This window comes from Capsella rubella, unplaced genomic scaffold, assembly GCF_000375325.1.
Source record: "Capsella rubella cultivar Monte Gargano unplaced genomic scaffold, Caprub1_0 scaffold_7, whole genome shotgun sequence".
Lineage (NCBI taxonomy): Eukaryota > Viridiplantae > Streptophyta > Magnoliopsida > Brassicales > Brassicaceae > Capsella > Capsella rubella.
Window position 1 is genome coordinate 632,059 of NW_006238917.1, and position 21,435 is coordinate 653,493.

Genomic DNA, 21,435 nt, shown 5'->3' on the forward strand with positions numbered 1-21,435 from the left:
AAACAACCAAACGCCAAGATACTCTCTCTGCTTCTTCTTCTTGTTCTCTCCTTGTTCGAAAACGAGAACCAAACACAACACAATCTAAATCCTTTCATCTTTTTTTTTTTTTTTTTTTAATTTTGTAATAAACCAAGTTCTCGGCAAAGAGAGAATCATCATACATGTATGTTGTAAGATAAGATCCGACATTGAAGTAAAGCAAGCCGTTCGTGAGTTCATTTCATCATTTTATTTTCTTGGTTGTTGAATGATTTCTCTCTCCCGTCCTCTCTCTGTCTTGAGCCAATCAAGAATGGTTTACTATGTTCAGTCCGGCGGCGAAGGAGGATACTATGATCGGAACAGAATGTGATTTGGGACCAGTGAAAGCGACGAGTAGCTAACAAGGTTTCCATGATTTTAATCAGCACACTACATAAATCGAATCATTCACCTCAGACGACGATGAAGATTAAAAAGCCAAAACAAAGTGTTTCACTGTTCCGTCGATAAACCACAAGGTTTTGTAACTTTTTCTTCAATTTCTTTTTTACATTATTTATTGTTTTTTTTTAAAAAAAAAAAATTTCTGTCTTAAGTTTCCATTTTTTCCTTTATTAGATGAAAGAAGATCTCACCGGTTTCATCAAGTGGTGGATATCGCGAGGGAATACGATGGGTTTACGTCCGGGCTTGATAGTGGGCTTTGCTGTGTAGGCCTCTTCACTACTCTAAATCCAACCCAGGTATTACTTTCTTCATTTCCTTTTCTATAATAAATTAATTAATTAATATATATATATATATTTTTTCTATATAAAACTTAAAAATTAGTTTAAATTGTTAAATTTTTAATAAGTCGAAAATAAACTGAGTTTATGCATCCAGTCCTTAGGATTTCCTTTGGTCCGTCAGTTTGGTGTTATAAATTCAACATGTTTTCACTTATAAAACATTTAACAATTTAACTAAATTTTAATGATTTTTTCTATAAAATAATTTCTTTAAGTAAAATTTTAAATATAAATTAAATATTTTTTCTTACATAAAACTTAAAAATTAGTTTAAATTGTTAAATTTTAAAATGTCGAGAACAAACCGAGCTTATGCATCCAGTCCTTAAGATTTCTTTTGGTCCGTCAGTTTGGTGTTATAAGTTCAATATGTTTTCACGTAAACTAAATTTAACATTTTTACTAATTTTTAAAGAGTTTTCTTTTCAAAATAGTGTTTGTCTTTAGCTAATTTTTTAAAAAAGAATAAATAATTTTCTATATAAAACTTAAAAATTAGTTTAAAAGGTTAAATTTAATACGTCGAGAACAATCCGAGCTTATGCATTCAGTTCTTAGGATTTCCTTTGATCCGTAAGTTTGGTGTTATAAGTTCAACATGTTTTTGCGTAAAATGAATTTAACATTTGAACTAATTTTTAAAGAGTTTTATTTACTTTTTCAAAATAATGTTTTAAGTAAAATGTTCTATATAAAACTTAAAAATTAGTTTAAATTATTGAACTTATTAAAATTAAACTTAAATTTATTAAACTTATGCATTGAATCTTTAAAATTTCAACATGTTTGGTGTTTTAACTTCAGTGTTTTAACTTCAACATGTTTCCTTAAAAATAATGTATGTACATACAGTATATATAAAAGACCCAAACGTATTGAATCTTGTCCTACTGATGATTATCCGCTATGTACTGTATATATATATATATATATGTCGATATTGACTTTTCTTAATATATGGTAATAAATTCTAGTAGATTTTTCGTTCTTATAATCAAGTTGAATTCATTTTACGCAAGTTGTTATATGCAAGTAGATTTTTCGTCGCAATGCAAAGCTCTGACTTGGTCGAAGGTATTCGCTTTCTTAACATATATTATTAGACTTGACCAAATGGAACGGTACAATTAGTAAGTCTTTTTAGTTTACTAAAGAATTTTCAGACCTAAAACCCATAATTTTCTCGGATAAGATTTGAACATGTTAATCAATTTTCTATTGTAGTTATTCAAATTCGAGATGTTTTTTTTGGGTATGTATACATGTTTTTTTTATAAAGGAGTAGCCAAGTCAAAGCGTTAACATATTATTCATAGTGACTTAATGCAGCAATGAGCTAAGGCAATAGTTTAGACTTTAAAGGTAGGAGGAACTTGTAAATATTGTAAGAGAAAAAGAGATTTCATATGAAGGTTCCGATTTGACGTTTCGAAAAGTAAAACGCGTTTTTAAAAGGCAAAATGTTTATCTGTAAACACATGACCTGCAGTGACCTTTTATTATATATAGATGATAATTATATATGTAAACACATGATCACACACAAAGAATCTCGATCGTTGCTCCATCAATAAAACGTTCCACCGAAATAACAGTTTCTTTAGCTTCTTTGATTCTCGGATAGACATACCAAAAAACACTGATGAGACCGAAATCAGACACAGTTCATGTCTTCAACCTTACGTTCCTCTGTTTCATTGCCCTGTTTTTTTCTTCCGCCCTCGGTCAGGGAAAGATTCGGCGATTCAAATGGGAAGTGAAGTACGAGTTCAAGTCACCGGATTGTGTCCAGAAGCTAGTAATCACAATCAATGGTAAGTTTCCAGGTCCCACCATTAAAGCTCAACAAGGTGACACTATTGTTGTTGAGCTCAAGAACAGTTTCATGACTGAAAACGTCGCTGTCCATTGGCATGGAATCCGACAGGTACGTAAAAAAGAAGACCAAAGAAACATATCAGAGTAGTGACTCGATGATGAGTGGCTGAAAAGACTGATTTATGTTTCAGATTGGGACTCCATGGTTCGACGGTGTAGAAGGTGTTACTCAGTGTCCAATTCTTCCTGGAGAAGTCTTCACTTACCAATTTGTCGTTGATAGGGTAACTAATTATAATAAACTCACATTTAAGTTTCAATCTTTCTTTATGTGCTTATATGTTAAATAACAATTTGTTCTGTTTTGTTTGTAGCCTGGTACATACATGTATCATTCACACTATGGGATGCAGAGAGAATCTGGATTAATCGGAATGATTCGAGTTTCTCCTCCGGTCACAGAGCCCGAACCGTTTTCGTACGACTATGACCGCAACGTTTTGTTAACCGATTGGTATCACAAAAGCATGTTGGAGAGCGCCACCGGTTTAGCATCTAGACCCTTCAAGTGGGTTGGTGAGCCAGAGGTAGCCTTTTTTGTTGATAACTCAAGACTCAGATTCTTGACTATTTTTATATTCCGTGATTGACCAACCTTAAAATATGTTGACCAATCTTAAGTTATGTTATTTGATGTTTTATCAGTCGCTTCTAATACAAGGAAGAGGAAGATTCAACTGCTCAAACGACCCAGGCTTACTCTCTAGAGCCTGTAACGCCTCAAACGCTGATTGTTCCCGTTTTGTCCTTACGGTAATCCCCGGGAAGACATACCGGCTTCGACTCGGTAGTTTAACTGCTCTATCAGCCCTCAATTTCCAAATCGAGGTACTTGCTTTAGACACAAGCAACCTTTTTTTTTTAAATGTTTCTCCTGCTTAGAAGATGACTGAATTTGAAACGACAGGGGCATAACTTGACGGTGGTTGAAACTGATGGACACTACGTAGAACCATTTACGGTGAAGAATCTCTTCATATACTCCGGCGAAACTTATTCCGTACTTATCAAGGCTGATCAAAACCCTAGTCGAAACTATTGGATCACCACAAGCATAGTCAGCCGTCCGGCGAACACTTCACAAGCAACCGCGGTGCTCAACTACTACCCAAACCACCCACGACGGCGTCCTCCCACGCCGGAATCCTCAAATCTCCAGCCGAAATGGAACGACACGCGCCCCCGCCTTGCACAAAGCCTAGCGATCAAGGCGCGTCGAGGATTCGTTCACACGCCGCCTGAGAACTCTGACAGAGTCATCGTACTTCTCAATACACAAAACGAAGTCAACGGATACAGACGTTGGTCGGTCAACAACGTTTCCTACCTCCACCCTAAAACGCCGTACCTAATCGCGTTAAAGCAGAACCTCACTGACGCGTTCGACTGGGGTTTCACACCGCCGGAGAATTACGATTCTGGTAACTACGACATATTCGCGACACCTCAAAACGTTAACGCGAAAACGAGCGACGGGATCTACCGGTTGAGATTCAATACAACGGTGGACGTGATATTACAAAACGCGAATACAATGAACGCAAAGAACAGCGAAACGCACCCGTGGCATTTACACGGTCACGATTTTTGGGTGGTTGGGCAGGGAGAAGGGAAGTTCAACGAGTCGGAGGATCCGAAAAGGTATAACCGGGTCGACCCGATAATGAAAAACACGGTAGCGGTACACCCGTTTGGATGGACGGCGTTGCGTTTCAGAGCGGATAATCCAGGCGTTTGGTCGTTTCACTGCCACATTGAGTCGCATTTTTTCATGGGAATGGGGATTGTGTTCGAGTCTGGGATCGATAGAGTTTCTTCTAATTTACCTTCTTCGATAATGGGATGCGGTCAGACAAAACGGTGATTTGTATATATAGTTCATATACAACACATTCATTGTTTAATCATTGAACATTTGATTTGATGTATAGATAGATTTTGGAAAGAAAGATATAAACACTTTTGATATAATTTACGTGTCGCAAATTTAGCAATTGTTTTTTTTTTTATTAATAATTTAGCAATTGTTTGGTCTACTTAAACTACGTTATTAAAATAACTATTTGCTTTAGATCCAATCCATCATTAGAATGGGGACAGTTTGAAGGGGGTTTTACTAATGGACCCAATTTAAGCCCATTTTAGTTTCAGGCACATGCTTAGCACATGGGTCCTTCTCACTCATTTGAGCAGATGGGAAAAAAGAGAGTAGCTTTTCAACAAAAGTCATTTACAAAATATCTTTATTTTCTCGTGAATAAATGGTTTTTTTATTTATATTTTTTTATAAAAAAGTAAAATTTTAGAATTTTGAGAAACGAGCATAGATATATTTCTGGCACTTATTTTACATAGGATCCAGCGATTTAGCGGACAAAAAAATTTAATGGCATGCAGAGTACCAACAGTTATTTAAATGTCAGGCTAAAAAAACTATATAAAAGTGGTGGAAAAAATAAAATAGAAAGGAATACATTATTCGCCAGTACATAATTAATTATAGAGGTTACATTAAATATAAGGTGCCAAGAGAAAGTCAATTGTTTATCAATCACCTCTCTAGTACAAAGTCCACATTCACATTTTGGGGATTTGGTGGTACACACTCTGTATTATTTTAGATCAAAGACCTTGGTCAAAGACTTCAAAATACATTCACTAATACCACTATCAAACTAGTTTACACCTCGGTTAATAACATTTATTTCATAGTTTTACTACCCTTTACTATACATCTACTGATAATTATTGATTTCGACATTTTCGAAATCTCTATCTACAAGATTCCTAGTTAAAATTTTGTCAGTTTCTATCCCACTTTCACCTTTTTAATAACAAAAAAAAACTCATTAAGTCAAAAAAGTGGTGGAGTCAAAAGTCGTTGATCGTTGACTTGTGACACACAATGGGTTAAGTAGACAAACAAAATTAGACAGCGCGATTCATTACTTAATACTATTTAATTGCTTTTTCTTTTCTTGAAAGCGTGTTTGTTATAGTTGCATGAATAGTTTACGTGTTTTAATAATTATCATGAATTTTAGAGGTTCACTAGTATAATGCGGTTATCATTGTATGTTAGTAAAATTGTTTAGTACTAGCTTGTAGTATTCATTCTTTTAAATGTCTTCGCAAGACTCTCATGATCACTTGCTGCTTTAAAGAACATTATAACTCGAACACTTGCAGTAGTAGTATGAGCGAGTGGAATACAAGCTATATATTGCATTATCGTCAAACTCGATCGAATTATATATAAAAAAATCAACCTCCTTATAAATACGTCCCATGTGACCCATCTCCACAGTCAAGTTACTACTGTTACGATTAGTCAATTACTAGTAGTATTAAGTATTAACGAACTTACAACTAGTTCAGTTATTAATGATTAAACTACACGAGTATACAATTTTATTTGCTTAAGCACATGAGCAAAAATAAATAAAACCAAAGCGCGTTGAGAAAGAACTGATTTTAGAAACTAGTAAAATAATAAAGTGTCGTTATTTTGGTTCTCCATGTGAGTGATCTCTCAACTTTCTCACTTTTGCATTAAATTCTCATCCCTTTCTTCTTTATTTCCTTTTCATGTTTCTCTTTTAAATTCGTTTTATAAAAATCACATTCCAACTTCCATCGTAATCAATTTAGACTCGATCTTTAATCTAGAAATCAAAGTAACTAAAGATATGATATATTTTGTAAGTGGAAAGATTGGTTTCTTCTTGACAATGGGATTCTCCCATTAAACCATATCTGATACTAGTTTGTGGGAGTAGTTATACTTAAATTCCTTTTGTGTTTCCATTAAAAAGTGTATGAATACTTTGTTTTATAATCACAAAAATGTCTCTTCTATATATTTATTTATTAGATAGCGACCGTTCTAATTTTAGATCTCGCAAATGATTGCTCTTGTTTTTTTACTCACGTACAATAAAAATATATATATTCAAACACATAGTTTTCCTTTTTTTACTTATTACCAAATACGAACAAACACATACAGTATATACAAATTTTTTTTTTTGGAGAATCATATAAAAACGAATTAGACAAGTAGCAGAGAGAATCTGCAACATGACGGTGAGGTTAAACAGTAGTGTACATTGCATATTATCAAATTAGTGAATTCTCTCTGGTCAGTGTATTGTTCACACACACAAGCACACTCATATATAAACACATATGCACACTGTCACTAATGCTTCTCTCTCTACCTCTCTTTCTTTTTCCTCTCTCCTCTCTTTCTATTTTCCTATATATTGACAAGCTTGCGATCTTTCTTCGCAAGATCTGTCTGAAACAGTGAGGGGAGGATCCTAGGTTTCAGAGAGCAAAGTAAAAATATGTCTCCACTCAAGTACTTGTGTTTTAGAAAGGTAGTCTTGTTTCTCTATTTCTTTCTCTTCTTCTTCTCTTGCTCTTCTTTCTTTGCCTCATCAGAAACCTCTGTTCACGATGAGCTACAACGAACACAACCCTTAGATCCACATTTCCGAGTGAGGAGATTGTTGGTGAAAGATCTGGATTCAAATGGCGGTGAAGATGATGATGAAACCATTCTTCCTCCTCCTCCTAAGAAGAAGAAGCTTACTGCTTCTGTTTCATCATCAACAACATCTAGTGCCAAGAAGAATCAAACCAAGCTCATTAAACCCATCTCATCTTCTTCTTCTTCCACCAAGAACCAAACTAAACTCGCCAAGACCTCCATGGGTACGTCTCACAAACTTAACTCCACCAAATCTTCTTCTAACACAACCAAGACCAGCTCCGAGCTCAAGAAGCTCAATTCCGGATCAAAATCCACAAATTCCGGAACCAAATCCACAAATTCCACAAAACCCGTTACTTCTTCGATCAAGAAATCAGCAGATCTGTCCAAATCAAGCTCATCCAAAAACAAAACCACCACCAAGTCCCCAAGTTCCAAGCTTTCTTCACCTCTCTCAGAGAAGAAAACACCATCCTCAAAAACAGTGACCAAATCGAAACCAATCGAGAAAGAAATCAAACCATTCTGGCTCGACGACGAGGAAGACGAAGATTTCGTCAGCGAATTCAGAGATCTACCAACCAAATTCCAAAGATCCCTGATCCCAGACCTAGAGCGAATCTCAACCACATCCAAGAACTACATCAACAAAGCCAACAAAGAGATCACCAAAAACTTCAAACCCTACTTCGGCAACAAATACGCACCAACCATAGCTTCCGTGGTCTCCTTCGTCTTCATCCTCGTCCCTCTGCTCCTAGTCTCCCTCATTTTCAACAGATTCAAAGCTTATTTCTCACTCCAGAAGATCCTAATCTTCATCCAAATCTACCTCTCGATCTACTTCTCAATCCTATGCCTCTCATCGCTCGTCACTGGAATCGAGCCACTCAAGTTCCTCTACGCAACGTCGAGCACCACCTACGTATGCTTGCAGATCCTGCAGACCCTAGGCTACGTCTTCTACCTCTTGCTTCTTCTCATGTACCTCGTTCTCGTCTTCTCTACAGACTGTGGTTTGGGCCTCAAAGTATTGGGCTTAGCTCAGACCTTCGTGGGCTTTGCTGTGGGTCTACATTATTACGTGGCGGTGTTTCATAGGGTGGTGCTGCGTCAGCCTCCGAAGACGAACTGGAAAATCCACGGTGTTTACGCCACGTGTTTTCTTCTGATTTGTCTGTTGTCTAGTGCCGAGAGGAGGAAGAAAGAGTACTTGGAAGAAGGCGGTGACGAAGGAAAGAAAAATTGAAATTTTCCCAAAATTTCATATAAATCCATTTTATATTTCTCTTTTTTTTTGTATTTTTATATTTTAAATTCAGCAAAATTTTAGCTGAGAAAATGCAATAGAAAGAAAATTACTGGTGGATGGTTGGAAACTTTTTTTTCTTTTTTTTTTAAATAAAAAATATTCAATTGTATGTATAATAAATTGATAAAATCTCATAATCTCATTAACTCTTAGACCACCATTATCGGTAAGATGTTAGGTGATTCTTAAGGTTTTTAAGATTAATTTTAAAGTTTAATGTTGATTTTTCTCAAGAGACGTATCTTCCTTAAAAGACGTAAACAAGGGTAAGAGACGCACACATGACATTATTGTATTGGTCAAAGAAGAAAAAGAAGAGAAAAAAAAACAATGGCTCGCGTTCTGTCTTCTCTCTTTTCTTCCCTTCACCAACAATCAATCATTTCTTCTTCTTTTTTTTCTTTTACCAATTTCAATCCTCCGAATCCCTAATTTATCGAATCTAGGGCTTGTGTAATCCGTTCGAACTCTAAAGGTGAAGAAACAAAAATCCGAGGCCACACGGCTCGATGAGGTTGTTCGAACAATGTAGCGTTTGGGGGTGCTGCTAATTCGCTCTCTCAGCTTTATACCCACGCCATGAACCACCAACGCGTCTCTTTCCTCGCCAGTGAACGTCGCGGCATGGTCTATTCTCTCTCTCTCTCTCTCTTTACCTTATTCTGTATCAAGTTTCGATTTTGATTTCTTGGTTCGATTAAAAAAAAAGTTGAATACTTTTCTTGTTTGATGTTGGTTGACTACCTTGAAATTTGAAGGCTTGTGTTTTGTTTGGTTGCTATTTGATTTCAAGATTAGAGTTATTGTTTAACTCATGGATATCATGTTTTGGTTGTTCTGTTTTTTTTTTGTCTTGTTTGTGCTGATATAATCTCTTTAAGTTTGTCCTAATTGAATCAATGGAGCGAGAGACACTCTGAATTGGTTCTTATCAGATGAACCTAATCTTCATATAAAGCTAATACGTGGTCTTACTGATCAAAGTTGTGGCCTTTTGATCTTGAAGTGCCTGCTTTTGTTTCTACTCAGACTAACTCAATTGATGAACTAGGGATCGTTGCTTCCTTATGGGGGCAGCACAACGTTCTTGGCATCATTCAATAGCGTTTCATGATATTGTAAATATGAAGTTTTGAGTTCTTTTGTTCTAATGAATTAGACTTTTTGTTTTACAGGAGAAACTTTACCAATGGGTTGTGAGACAAGAAGAACAAGGAACTAGAGTACCCACAATTGATATTATTACCTACTTGCAGGTTTTTTCCTTTGAAACAGTATCTGGTTTGTGAGTATACTTTGTACTCAAGCTTCAAGCTTGTGCTTACTTAATTGGTCTTTAGATTGATTATATACCACCTCTCGTGAATCTACCTTTGTTTGACTAGCTTCGAATACTACACGTCCAAAGTTCTTGAATTTGATCTGAAAAGTTATTCATGTTTACTCTTTCAAAAACATTATGTAAAATGAGCTTGAATATGAACCTGCGGAGACATCGATACCAATCCATGTGCAGGATTTCCATCAGTACCAACAATTCTCACCACCAAACGTAAATACTTCAATGGCTCATGCTCCTTCAAGTCACATAACACAACATTATGATTGAAACCAAGAGAATTATAAACTTTTTTAAAATTAAAATTTAATTTAATTTAATTTTAAAATAAAAATTTTCTAAGAATCTCAAATTAAGAGTTTACCATTAAACACACCTCAAAACTAAAAACAAAAAACTCTTACCTTTTCAAATTTAATAATAAACTATTTTTAAGATTAAATTCAAAGAACCTATTGATAATGTTGCTCTTACACTTTTGTATTTTTTTTAATTCCTTGTAAAACACAACTAACTGTAAAAATTACAACAAAAAAATGTGTTAAATAATTATTTTGCGGACGGCGAGAAGAATTAAATGTTTGTATGGATAATCGGAAAAAAAATTATAATGTTTTTCTTGTGGACATCAGAAGTCAAAAATTAAATAAGGGTGGGGTATCAACGGAATCGTAGAGTCGCCGACTTTCGTGAGACGGGGGCATTTCGGTAATTTAATGGAGTTACCGACGGGAACCTGGGTGATGTTTTATGACTTGTGTCGGTGGACATGTGGACGTCTGGTGAGGAAAAAGAGGCTTTTCTGTCTAATCGTGTTGCTGTCTGGGCCACTCATTTTCTCAAGCCCATCACCTCGCCTCGTTTTGTGCCGGAATGGTGTGTTTCAAACTTCACTGACGTGTAATATTATTTATACAAAATATGATATGAATATGAACTAAACTGTAAATAGAGTTCATGCTTTGAATATACTGTATTTCTTACTTTTATTTGTTTTTTTTATTTCTTTTCTTTCTAATATCGTAGAAACAACCATTAGAATGAATTTGATGTTGTAACTAAAAATTATAAACATCTTCTCAAGCTTACTAATTCGTTTGGACATTAGCTTACTAATTCACCAAATAGTGTCACTCATAGACTCTGCACTTGTACAGAAACGTTATGATCATTCAGCCTTTTGCGTCATGTATGTGTAGTCAATTGTGAATTCGAAGGTTTATTGTACGATGGTGATTCACCAAATTAACCAGTTTAAAGACCCGTGAAAAATAGCCCACAACATATTTGTAGTGGGTTTTATATCAAGCCCATTTAGTTTTTTTTTTGTAAACGACTATCATCCGTTCACATTTGTGTAAATAGTTGCCATAAAACGAAAAATGTAAGGTAGTGTGATGATGTAACCATTTATCTGAAAAAAGAAAGGAAGACATCACACATTGATTTGTGTGCTTCACACAATCTCATGCGGTGTACAATTTGCTCTTCTCCCACTCTCACAAAATCCATTTCATTTGAACATAAAATTTGTTTCTAAACCTACGAAATTAATCTGTCTTTACTCTTTCACTGAACCATTTATTTCACAGATCTGATGATTTTGCTAATTTCACATGTCCTTCTATATTTTACCCGATGAAATTCAAACTTTTATTTTTTTGTTTCCAAACATGAAAATATCAATCAGGGATTTCTTCTTAATATGTCTTATCATATACTAAAAAAGTTTTACACTCCAATCACAATTTCCTTAATTAGAAAGGACAAACTTATCAATGCATGGTTTGCCGTGTAGGTTCATAGGACTCGACAGCTCTATTCCATTTTACTCCTATCGAATATTTGATTATTATCAAATCCTAATACCTTTAGAATAAAATCTGTGTACTTGAATACATATATAAAAAAATATATATATATATATATATATATATATATATATATATATTTAGTTTGACAGCATCTAAATGAATTTTTATTTATTTAAATGAGAATAAAAATGGGTGGGTAAATAAGAGATACAATTTTTATTTTCTGTAGTGACCACCAATGTAAAAAGAAAATATCTTGTAGTTGATAGTAGTCTTCGTAACGAAATCAAATAAAAATAGAACAAAATAAAAAAAAAATAGGCACGAGTAAATAAAACTTCGCACGTGTAAAATCAGCGTCATCATCTTCTCCTCTTCCAAAGTTTCGGCTCTCTCTTTCACTTTTTCTCTCTCTCTATCTCTCGATTTGGGGAGTTCCGTTACGGTGAACAGTAGTACGTCTCGTTGCCGTTGGTGACGGAGTCGGAATCAGCTCTCTCGGCGTTGAGATTCACATGGTGTTGATTTTGAGCTAGTGGGTGTTGTTCTTACGCTTTCTGATTTTTTTTCGAGTTTTTATTTCATATTTCTCTTAGGTTGAATTTCGCAAACTTACCAAGGAGGGAGATCGATTTAGCTTCTATTTCTTTTGGTTTTGTTTTCAATACTCCCGGAGGCGTTCGAATTGGTTGAATCTCTCATGCTGAGGTAAACTAATCTTCTGCTTTGTTTTAATTATATAATAATTTGATCTTGATCGTTACTTGTGTTTGTATATGTTCTTCAGCGTTGTTTAATTGTATAAGCTATTTGAAATGATCTGTGAATGAAGAATCTCTCGCTTTGTGGTTGGATAGAAATATCTAGGAATGATTCCCGAATCCAATTTTTTCTTTTCTTTGTTTTTGCTGTTTCTTAAGTAGTCAGGATCGACTTTGCTGGGTTCTTAAACTATATATATTTTTTTTTAATTTTTGTTTGTCTTTGTTTTGGGATTCGAATTACGCGTGTTACTACTATACTTGAATCATTTTCATATTATTTCTTCTTGATCCTAGTTTTGGCTAAACTGCTGGAACGTGGAATCTAGCTTTGGGAGTTGATCACATTTCTTATTACCAGTTTTTGCATTAATATCTATCGTTACAACTTCAACTTCAATACTATCTTTTTCTTTGCTTTAGATTTGTTATATTTTGGCTGTTCTAATTTTCATAACCTTGGATTTTCGTATCATTTCAGGTGTTTTGTACACTTGTTATCAAGAAGAACCCAGTTTTGGTTCTGATAATCGTTGTCGATTGGAAAAAAATTCACTCCCAGCTATGCCTTCACTCCAATTATTGCAGTTAACTGAGCGGGGTCGGGGTCTTGTAGCCTCAAGACGGTAATGGTTTCTCTGCTCTTAGTTGTCTTAACTTCTTCGCGTGTCATCTTTTGCCGTGTGTATATATCATTTCATTTGTGTCTTCTCTTGTCGTATGTTGAAATTCTGTAGGAAATCTATACTGCTTGCGGCTGGGATTGTTGCTGCTGGTGGAGCTGCTGTTTACGTAAAATCAAGGGTTAGCTCTCGAAGGCCTGATTCTTCCCGTCATTGCAATGGCCAGAGTGATGATGATGAGGCATTGGAAAAGCTGACAGGAAATGATAAAAAGGCAAAGATAACCACGACAAAGAAGAAAGGGGGAGGATTAAAGTCTCTTCAGGTTCTGACTGCTATTCTTCTGTCTCAGATGGGGAAAATGGGTGCCAGGGATCTTTTGGCTCTAGTGGCCACAGTGGTATGCATTTCCTTTTAATACGCATTGACAATTTATTTGCTCAAGTCATATACAATTTTGTGTCTGGTGGTTTAATAAAATTATTTGATCTCGAGCTGTTGCAAAGCCCTGTAGATAGATATTCCTGGGAATTCCCAACTGCGAACAGTTGCTTTTCATTGCTATACAATTCTAGGTGTCTCATTTTCCAATCTGTTATTTTACATATGGCAGGTTTTCAGAACTGCTTTAAGCAATAGATTGGCAAAAGTACAAGGTTTCCTGTTCCGTGCTGCTTTCTTAAGGCGTGCACCGCTGTTTCTACGTCTTATCTCCGAGAATATTATGTTGTGTTTCATGCTATCGACAATGCAATCTACATCGAAGTACATAACTGGGGCCTTGAGTTTGCGATTCAGAAAGATATTGACGAAGCTAATTCATTCACATTATTTTGAGGTAGCCACTGTCGCCTGTTCTGAATGGTGGAAATTCAGTTATTTGGCATTTCTATATGCTAGTATTTTTGACTAGTGTGCATATCGAGTATACTTCACTAATGGAGAACACTTCAATATTCGTTATTATTATTTCAGAATATGGTGTATTACAAAATATCACATGTGGATGGTCGGATTACACACCCCGAGCAACGAATTGCCAGTGATGTACCAAGATTCTCCTCAGAGTTGAGCGAACTTATACAGGATGATTTGACAGCCGTTACTGATGGAATTTTGTATGCATGGCGCCTGTGTTCATATGCTAGTCCAAAATATATTTTCTGGATATTGGTGAGTCTTGTTTAATCTTCTATGTTTTGCAAGATTATGTTGGGTCATTATGCTCCATGAATCCGTTCACTGTACAATTCTTTTGTGATGCTATTTATTATGAACTAACCTGTACAATTTTTTCTGTAGGCCTATGTACTGGGGGCCGGGACGGCGATAAGGAACTTTTCTCCTTCTTTTGGGAAATTGATGTCCAAAGAACAGCAGTTGGAAGGGGAGTATCGACAACTTCATTCACGCTTAAGGACGCATTCGGAAAGCATAGCATTCTATGGTGGGGAAACCAGAGAAGAATCTCATATACAACAAAAGTTCAAGAATCTTGTTAGCCATATGAGTCACGTGCTTCATGATCACTGGTGGTTTGGCATGATCCAAGATTTCCTGCTGAAGTATCTTGGTGCCACAGTTGCAGTTATTCTGATTATCGAACCATTCTTCTCTGGGCATCTAAGACCTGATGACTCTACCTTAGGAAGAGCTGAGATGCTAAGCAATATAAGATATCACACCAGTGTCATTATATCTCTCTTTCAGGCGCTAGGAACACTTTCTATAAGTTCCAGGCGGCTCAACCGACTCAGGTAATGCTTTTAGTTGGATCTCATGCCAGACACTTAAAGGGGTATATATTGTGTAGCTTTTTTTTTCTGGAAAAGAATCTGTAGACATATGTTTCTCTTTGCTCTACTAAGAAGAGTTTACCATAAGCATAAGAGTACAGTTCAGTTGGTGGTCCCTGAAGAACAATGGCAATGGATGAAAAAATATTCTGGTTAAATATTCTTTCTGGGCTTTTGATTTTGCACTATTTATGAAATCATATGTGGGGGAGAGATGACTAATTAGACTTAATTTTACACCTATCAGTCGTGGTGGCTATACTTTCTCATTATTTGAAATGTTGTTGCTTCCAACAGTGGATATGCTGACCGAATCCATGAGTTGATGGCTGTCTCGAGAGAACTCGGTGGTGATGAGAAATCCTCGTTACAGAGAAATAGGAGCAGAAATTACCTAAGTGAAGCTAACTATGTTGAGTTTTCCGGCGTCAAGGTAGTTGGAACACAGATTTGTGTTATTGTAATTCCGTTCCATACTGCTGTGTTCTTAATCTTATCTAAGCACACTTCAGGTTGTTACTCCAACGGGGAATGTTTTGGTGGAGGATCTCACCCTTCGAGTTGAGCAAGGGTCTAATCTTCTGATTACAGGTGAACCCTTTATATCTAGGGAGTGAAATAGTATGACTACAATTCCCCTTTCTATTGCCTTTTTTGAACAGTAATAATGACTATATTTCGCGACTATCTTAGACCTTCTTCATCATCTAGAAAATATCTCAGCCACTGAGGCAAAAATGATAGATAGAGCTTCCCTGCTACAATAATTTTCTCTGATCCTTGAAATGAGTAGCAGAGATAAAATTCTCATTACCTCTTGTTGTCCTTGTGAAGGAATGTATATTTGAAGTATTACTCTGGAAGAAGTAAATCTTTTATTCTGGGATGGATAGCAATATAACCCTTGTCAAAATTAGATATGATACACCTAGTTATAGACGAATCATTCATATCTAGTTCAACAACTAGGGTGTTAGTGGAATGGTGGCAACACATCATCTTCTGTAATTGATTTACTGGACTATTTTTAAGGTTCTGGTTTTCTTTTTCTTATTAATTTAATTTATGCAGTAACATGCTGATTTGCAATGTTGATTTCCGTTTGCCTGATATTATCATTATTTTTCCGTTTCTTTATGTGTTTAACCATATGTATTGTAGGTCCTAATGGAAGTGGCAAGAGTTCCCTTTTCCGAGTATTAGGAGGTCTATGGCCCCTGGTGTCTGGGCATATTGTGAAGCCAGGAGTTGGTTCTGATCTTAACAAGGAGATCTTCTACGTACCGCAACGACCCTATATGGCAGTAGGAACACTTCGTGACCAGTTAATATATCCTCTTACTTCTGATCAAGAGTCTAAGCCTCTCACTGAGTCTGGAATGGTGGAGCTATTGAAAAATGTTGGTATCCTAGTTTCTCTATTCCGTAGTAGTATGGTTTGGGTGGTTTGAGTTTGTTTCTTTTTGTCAAAGATTATATGTCATGCTTATTTTATGTGCACTTTTTGCTTGTAGGTTGATCTAGAATATTTATTGGATCGCTACCAACCTGACAAAGAGGTTAATTGGGGTGATGAATTATCTCTTGGAGAGCAACAGAGATTGGGGATGGCCAGATTATTCTACCACAAACCCAAATTTGCAATTCTTGATGAATGCACAAGTGCTGTGACAACTGATATGGAAGAACGCTTTGCCGCTAAGGTTCGAGCTATGGGAACTTCTTGCATAACAATCTCCCATCGTCCAGCCCTTGTTGCATTCCATGATGTTGTTTTGTCACTAGACGGTGAAGGGGGATGGAGTGTTCACTACAAGAGGTTGGGATTATTTCTTAATCATGTTTGTGAGGATTATCAAAGTCTGTTTTTGTATTTTCTAATTAAAATGACTAAACCTCCAGGGATGACTCTGCCCTACTGACGGATGGTGAAATTGATTCAGCGAAAATTTCAGATACAGATCGGCAAAATGATGCGATGGTTGTTCAACGAGCGTTTGCTGCAGCTAGAAAGGTCTCAGAAGCTTGTGTAAAATTTTTGGTTTATTTTTTGTTGAGGGCCTTGAGGTAGTTATAACCTTGTTACTTGGTGCTATGTAGGAATCTGCTGCTACTAATTCAAAGGGTCAGTCGTACCTGACACAGTTAATTGCAAAGTCACCTGTTGTTGATAAAAGTGTAATGCTGCCTCGTTTTCCTCAACCTCAAACATCCCAAAGGGCTTTACCATCAAGAGTAGCTGCAATGTTAAACGTATTGGTGAGCTTGAGTTACTATAGTGTGAATTTTTGTAAACTAGAAAACAATAGGCAGGGTTTTCTCAGCTCCATACATATATCCCTTTTTTTCTCTTCCATTCTCCCGTGCATTTCAGTGCATTTCTCTAGCTTCCTTGGATGGCCAATCTTTAGTTCTGCAATTTCCACTTCTTACTTCTCCAGCCCGCTAATATTGATATTATACTTCTCAAAATAGCTGACCACTTCACTGTTACACATTTCAGATACCCACTATATTTGACAAACAAGGAGCACAACTGCTTGCTGTTGCTTGCCTTGTTGTCTCAAGAACACTGATCTCTGACCGAATAGCCTCTTTGAATGGTAAACATACTCCATGGTTTTACCTGGTCAGTTTTATTAATATAGCCCCGTTTCTAACAACCATGATTTTTTCAGGGACCACTGTGAAGTATGTCTTGGAGCAAGATAAGGCAGCCTTTGTTCGTTTGATTGGTTTAAGTGTTCTCCAAAGTGGTGCATCTTCTATCATTGCTCCTTCATTAAGGTAATCTATCCTTCATATGCACGTTTAAATGTTCGAAGTCTCGCCAGCTATTATCCCCGTGTCATGATTTACCTGATCGTGTTGATTTTTCATTTGTCTGTTTATAAAGTAAGCAAGTTATGTAATTTATTTACGTTAGATTATTAGTTATTTTTATAAAGCACTTGGCTGGTATGATTTTAACTAGCTCTTAATGTTACATTCTTCAGGCATCTAACCCAAAGGCTAGCGTTAGGGTGGAGAATTCGTTTGACTCAACATCTGCTACGGAATTACTTGAGAAATAATGCATTTTACAAGGTCAATTCAAATCTATAAGGCTCAAAGATATTATGTAAATATGTGCTATTCATGCATTGTGGAATGTGGATGATGACTATGAACTTGTGTTATTCAGTTCAATTTGGCCTATGTTTTATGCTTCCTAGAGGCTATTTTTCTGTTAGTTTCTTGTAAGTTGATGTCGCAAAGTCAGAGACACTAAATATCTCATTGGGTTCGTATCTATTCAGGTTTTCCACATGTCAGGCAATAGTATTGATGCGGACCAGAGACTCACTCGTGACCTGGAAAAGTTAACTACTGACTTGTCTGGACTTCTTACTGGAATGGTAAAGCCATCAGTTGACATTCTCTGGTACGTACAGTTTGTTGGAAATTTTTTTTTTCTAATATTTGTTTCATGGTTCTTGGTTTGAATTATAATTATGCAAAAAAAAATATATATATGAAGGTTCACCTGGAGGATGAAACTATTGACTGGTCAGAGGGGAGTTGCCATACTTTACACATATATGTTACTTGGTCTGGGTTTTCTGAGACGTGTTGCTCCTGATTTCGGTGATCTAGCCGGTGAAGAACAGCAGCTTGAAGGGAAATTTAGGTAAGTTTGTATGCATTGTCCAATTTGCAGACGATTGTGTTATAGCAACTAACAGGACCAACTTCTTCCTGTTTATGTAGGTTTATGCACGAAAGGCTGAACACTCATGCTGAATCTATTGCATTCTTTGGAGGTGGAGCCCGAGAAAAAGCTGTAAGTGTCTTATCTTCCCTATCTCTAGTTGTTTGATTTTGGGATAGTTATTAGTGAAGGTTACTTGGAAATGTTCTATCAATTTATGATGGCCTTTTCATGTCAAATGCGGCTTTACTTGTGTGTTTGGAGCTTTAATGTGTCGTATAGGTAAATTAATTTTCTTTTCCATGGAGCAGATGGTTGACACAAAATTTAGGGCCCTGCTGGACCATTCTCTCATGCTCTTGAGGAAGAAATGGTTGTATGGAATACTTGATGATTTTGTGACAAAGCAACTTCCCAATAATGTGACGTGGGGATTGAGTTTATTGTATGCCCTAGAACACAAGGGAGATAGAGCACTTGTCTCCACTCAAGGTAAAGATCTGTCACACTTCATTGTTGTACAAACATCAGTCACCACTTTTTCCCTCCCAACACTATTTGTCTAATTAATCACTTTATTGAAAGTGAGCCAATTAAATGTATACATGTCATCTCTGTAACGCTTTCTTGAATGGTGCCTTTGATACCAGGTGAATTGGCACATGCATTGCGGTATTTAGCTTCTGTTGTCTCCCAAAGCTTTATGGCTTTTGGCGATATTCTTGAACTACACAAGAAGTTCCTTGAGCTATCTGGTGGTGTTAACAGAATTTTTGAGCTTGATGAGTTTTTGGATGCTTCTCAGTCAGGTACTACAGCATGTATAGGTTTACACTTTGGCAAGCTGCTACCAAATCTTGGTGCTTTATGTACATATATATACATAGTCAAAATTTTGTGATCTTTTCATGCACTTTTATCTTGCTAGATGTGTTCATATATTCTTAGGAATTACTAGGTTTGTAGACAATGTCTGTACTTGAGTTGATCATGTTCGTTTTCTCTAAATATTTTCAGGTGTTACCTCAGAAAATCAAACAAGTCGTTTGGATTCTCAAGATCTACTTTCCTTTTCGGAGGTGGATATCATTACCCCTGCTCAGAAATTGATGGCTAGCAAGTTATCATGCGAAATAGTTTCAGGGAAAAGCCTGCTCGTCACAGGTTGGTGAATTAAACTTCGTCATTAACGTTACTGCATGAGCCCAGAGCTAATACTAGCAAAAATTTCAGGTCCAAATGGTAGTGGAAAGACTTCTGTATTTAGAGTCCTTAGAGATATCTGGCCCACTGTATGTGGAAGACTTGCCAAACCATCATTGGATATCAAAGAACTTGGGTCAGGGAATGGCATATTTTTTATCCCGCAGCGACCTTATACATGTTTAGGGACACTGAGAGATCAAATTATATATCCTCTATCTAAAGAAGAGGCAGAGAAAAGGGCTTCAAAGTTGAACAGCAATGGTAAGTTCAAAAATTCATTTACTTCAAAAGGTCTATTTGATTTCAAATCGAATGAACTATATCTCTTACCACCCTACAAGAATTGAAGTGGAAGTTGTTTGATCTTCCTATCTCTCATATGTGCGGAATACTGGTGAAACTAACAGGAGAAAGCTCAACAGATGCTGGAAGCACTCTGGATGCTCATTTGAATACCATTTTGGAGAATGTTCGGTTAGTCTATCTTTTGGAAAGAGATGTAGGTGGTTGGGATGCTACTACCAATTGGGAAGACATATTATCTCTTGGAGAGCAACAGAGACTAGGCATGGTAAGTCACTTGTAAAGCAACAAAGACTTATAGTTTCGTAATTTACGTGAATAATCCGAGTTGTTTGGTATTGCAGGCACGTTTATTCTTTCACAGACCGAAGTTTGGAGTCCTTGATGAATGCACCAAGTAAATGATCTTCTTCCCCTGCAATAACCCTGTAGTTTTACAGTCACCTTCCCTTCTCTTTATATGTCTGCTCCTTGATTTGCAGTGCGACAAGTGTTGACGTTGAGGAACAGCTCTATAGGGTTGCAAGAGATATGGGAGTCACTTTCATAACCTCATCACAAGTAAGTCTTTTTCCCGTACACTATATCCCATGCAACCATATCAAACCTCTTACTAAATTCATCTGTGTTCACACAAACCTCAGCGGCCGGCTCTAATCCCGTTCCACTCTGTGGAGTTGAGGCTAATTGATGGAGAAGGAAACTGGGAGCTCCGTTCGATCGAACAAACAGCAGAGTAAACTCAGCAAAACAATTAAGAAAGGTCTATATAGTTTAAAAAAAAAAATGAAGTAATAAAGTTAAAGCTATAAGACAATGCAAGCAATCTTTACAACAAGCTATATGTGGCTTCTTGATTCTTCCTCCTGGAACGCAAGGGGTGGAAGAGAATGCGTCGGTGCTACTGCTTTTGTTAGATATGGAGGGTTAATTTGATTCTAGATGATATAAATGTAGGTGATCGAATTGGTGGAGCATTTTGAGTTCTCCTATGGAGTATGGTGTTATAGCTTTTGAAGAAACAAAAAAATATAGTGATAACTCTCAAATAATGTACAGTTCCATTCATATTCCTTTGTTGGGATTTACTATATCATTTTAGTTTTCTCTGTTTTTAATGAAAAGGAAATCGAAGTAATTGAATCTCTTCCTCAGTTATTTTGTTACCAATAAATGTGTTTTAAGCTTATTCCAGACAGCACAGTAAAAAAGTAAAGAACGAGAGAGAGTTTATGATTCTTGCAATTACATGCTCTGATTTTAGGTTTTTTTATTTATTTATAATTTTTTAGGTTTTTTTAAAATTTAAGTTTTTGTTTAAAGCTATTTTTTCCCAGCTTTCAAGTTCTTATAATTTTCTTATAATCAAGAGCTAGAAGAATGATGATAAGATTTTTTTTTTTTTTTTTTTTTTGTCGACAGATTCTTTATTAGAATC

The 21,435-nt window shown here is 36.2% G+C and overlaps 3 protein-coding genes and 1 long non-coding RNA gene across 6 annotated transcripts; all 4 read left to right on the plus strand.

Moving 5' to 3' along the window:
* Window positions 1-709: 709 nt before the first annotated feature.
* Window positions 710-4,625, plus strand: LOC17877432 (L-ascorbate oxidase). 2 transcript variants are annotated; one of them, XM_023778996.1, is made up of 6 exons: window positions 710-728; window positions 2,506-2,703; window positions 2,786-2,878; window positions 2,969-3,181; window positions 3,300-3,482; window positions 3,562-4,625. In XM_023778996.1, exons 2-6 carry the CDS (start codon window positions 2,662-2,664, stop codon window positions 4,516-4,518), a joined length of 1,488 nt encoding a protein of 495 aa, XP_023634764.1. In that variant the 5' UTR covers window positions 710-728; window positions 2,506-2,661; the 3' UTR covers window positions 4,519-4,625. The 2 variants fall into 2 exon arrangements, with proteins under 2 accessions (XP_023634764.1, XP_006283412.1); XM_006283350.2 differs by lacking the exon at window positions 710-728 and having other exon boundaries at window positions 1,977-2,703.
* Window positions 4,626-6,670: 2,045 nt separating this feature from the next.
* LOC17880711 (lisH domain-containing protein C1711.05) lies at window positions 6,671-8,535 on the plus strand. Its single transcript, XM_006283623.2, has one exon. It carries the CDS (start codon window positions 7,004-7,006, stop codon window positions 8,399-8,401), a length of 1,398 nt encoding a protein of 465 aa, XP_006283685.1. The 5' UTR covers window positions 6,671-7,003; the 3' UTR covers window positions 8,402-8,535.
* A 269-nt stretch (window positions 8,536-8,804) lies between these two features.
* LOC17879843 lies at window positions 8,805-9,904 on the plus strand. The gene is made up of 2 exons (XR_002833042.1): window positions 8,805-9,091; window positions 9,640-9,904. It is a non-coding gene; the product is annotated as an uncharacterized LOC17879843 (long non-coding RNA).
* Window positions 9,905-12,006: 2,102 nt separating this feature from the next.
* LOC17878167 (ABC transporter D family member 1) lies at window positions 12,007-21,186 on the plus strand. 2 transcript variants are annotated; one of them, XM_023777990.1, is made up of 26 exons: window positions 12,007-12,325; window positions 12,860-13,004; window positions 13,116-13,401; window positions 13,615-13,839; window positions 13,977-14,174; window positions 14,304-14,758; window positions 15,095-15,230; window positions 15,310-15,388; window positions 15,959-16,197; window positions 16,312-16,616; window positions 16,700-16,811; window positions 16,898-17,056; window positions 17,301-17,400; window positions 17,476-17,584; window positions 17,794-17,884; window positions 18,097-18,221; window positions 18,318-18,467; window positions 18,548-18,620; window positions 18,800-18,980; window positions 19,139-19,297; window positions 19,506-19,652; window positions 19,722-19,955; window positions 20,117-20,265; window positions 20,342-20,394; window positions 20,480-20,558; window positions 20,642-21,186. In XM_023777990.1, the coding sequence occupies exons 2-26, from the start codon at window positions 12,943-12,945 to the stop codon at window positions 20,735-20,737; spliced, it is 4,002 nt and encodes a 1,333-aa protein (XP_023633758.1). In that variant the 5' UTR covers window positions 12,007-12,325; window positions 12,860-12,942; the 3' UTR covers window positions 20,738-21,186. The 2 variants fall into 2 exon arrangements, with proteins under 2 accessions (XP_023633758.1, XP_023633757.1); XM_023777989.1 differs by having other exon boundaries at window positions 12,009-12,325; window positions 20,102-20,265.
* Window positions 21,187-21,435: the final 249 nt, after the last annotated feature.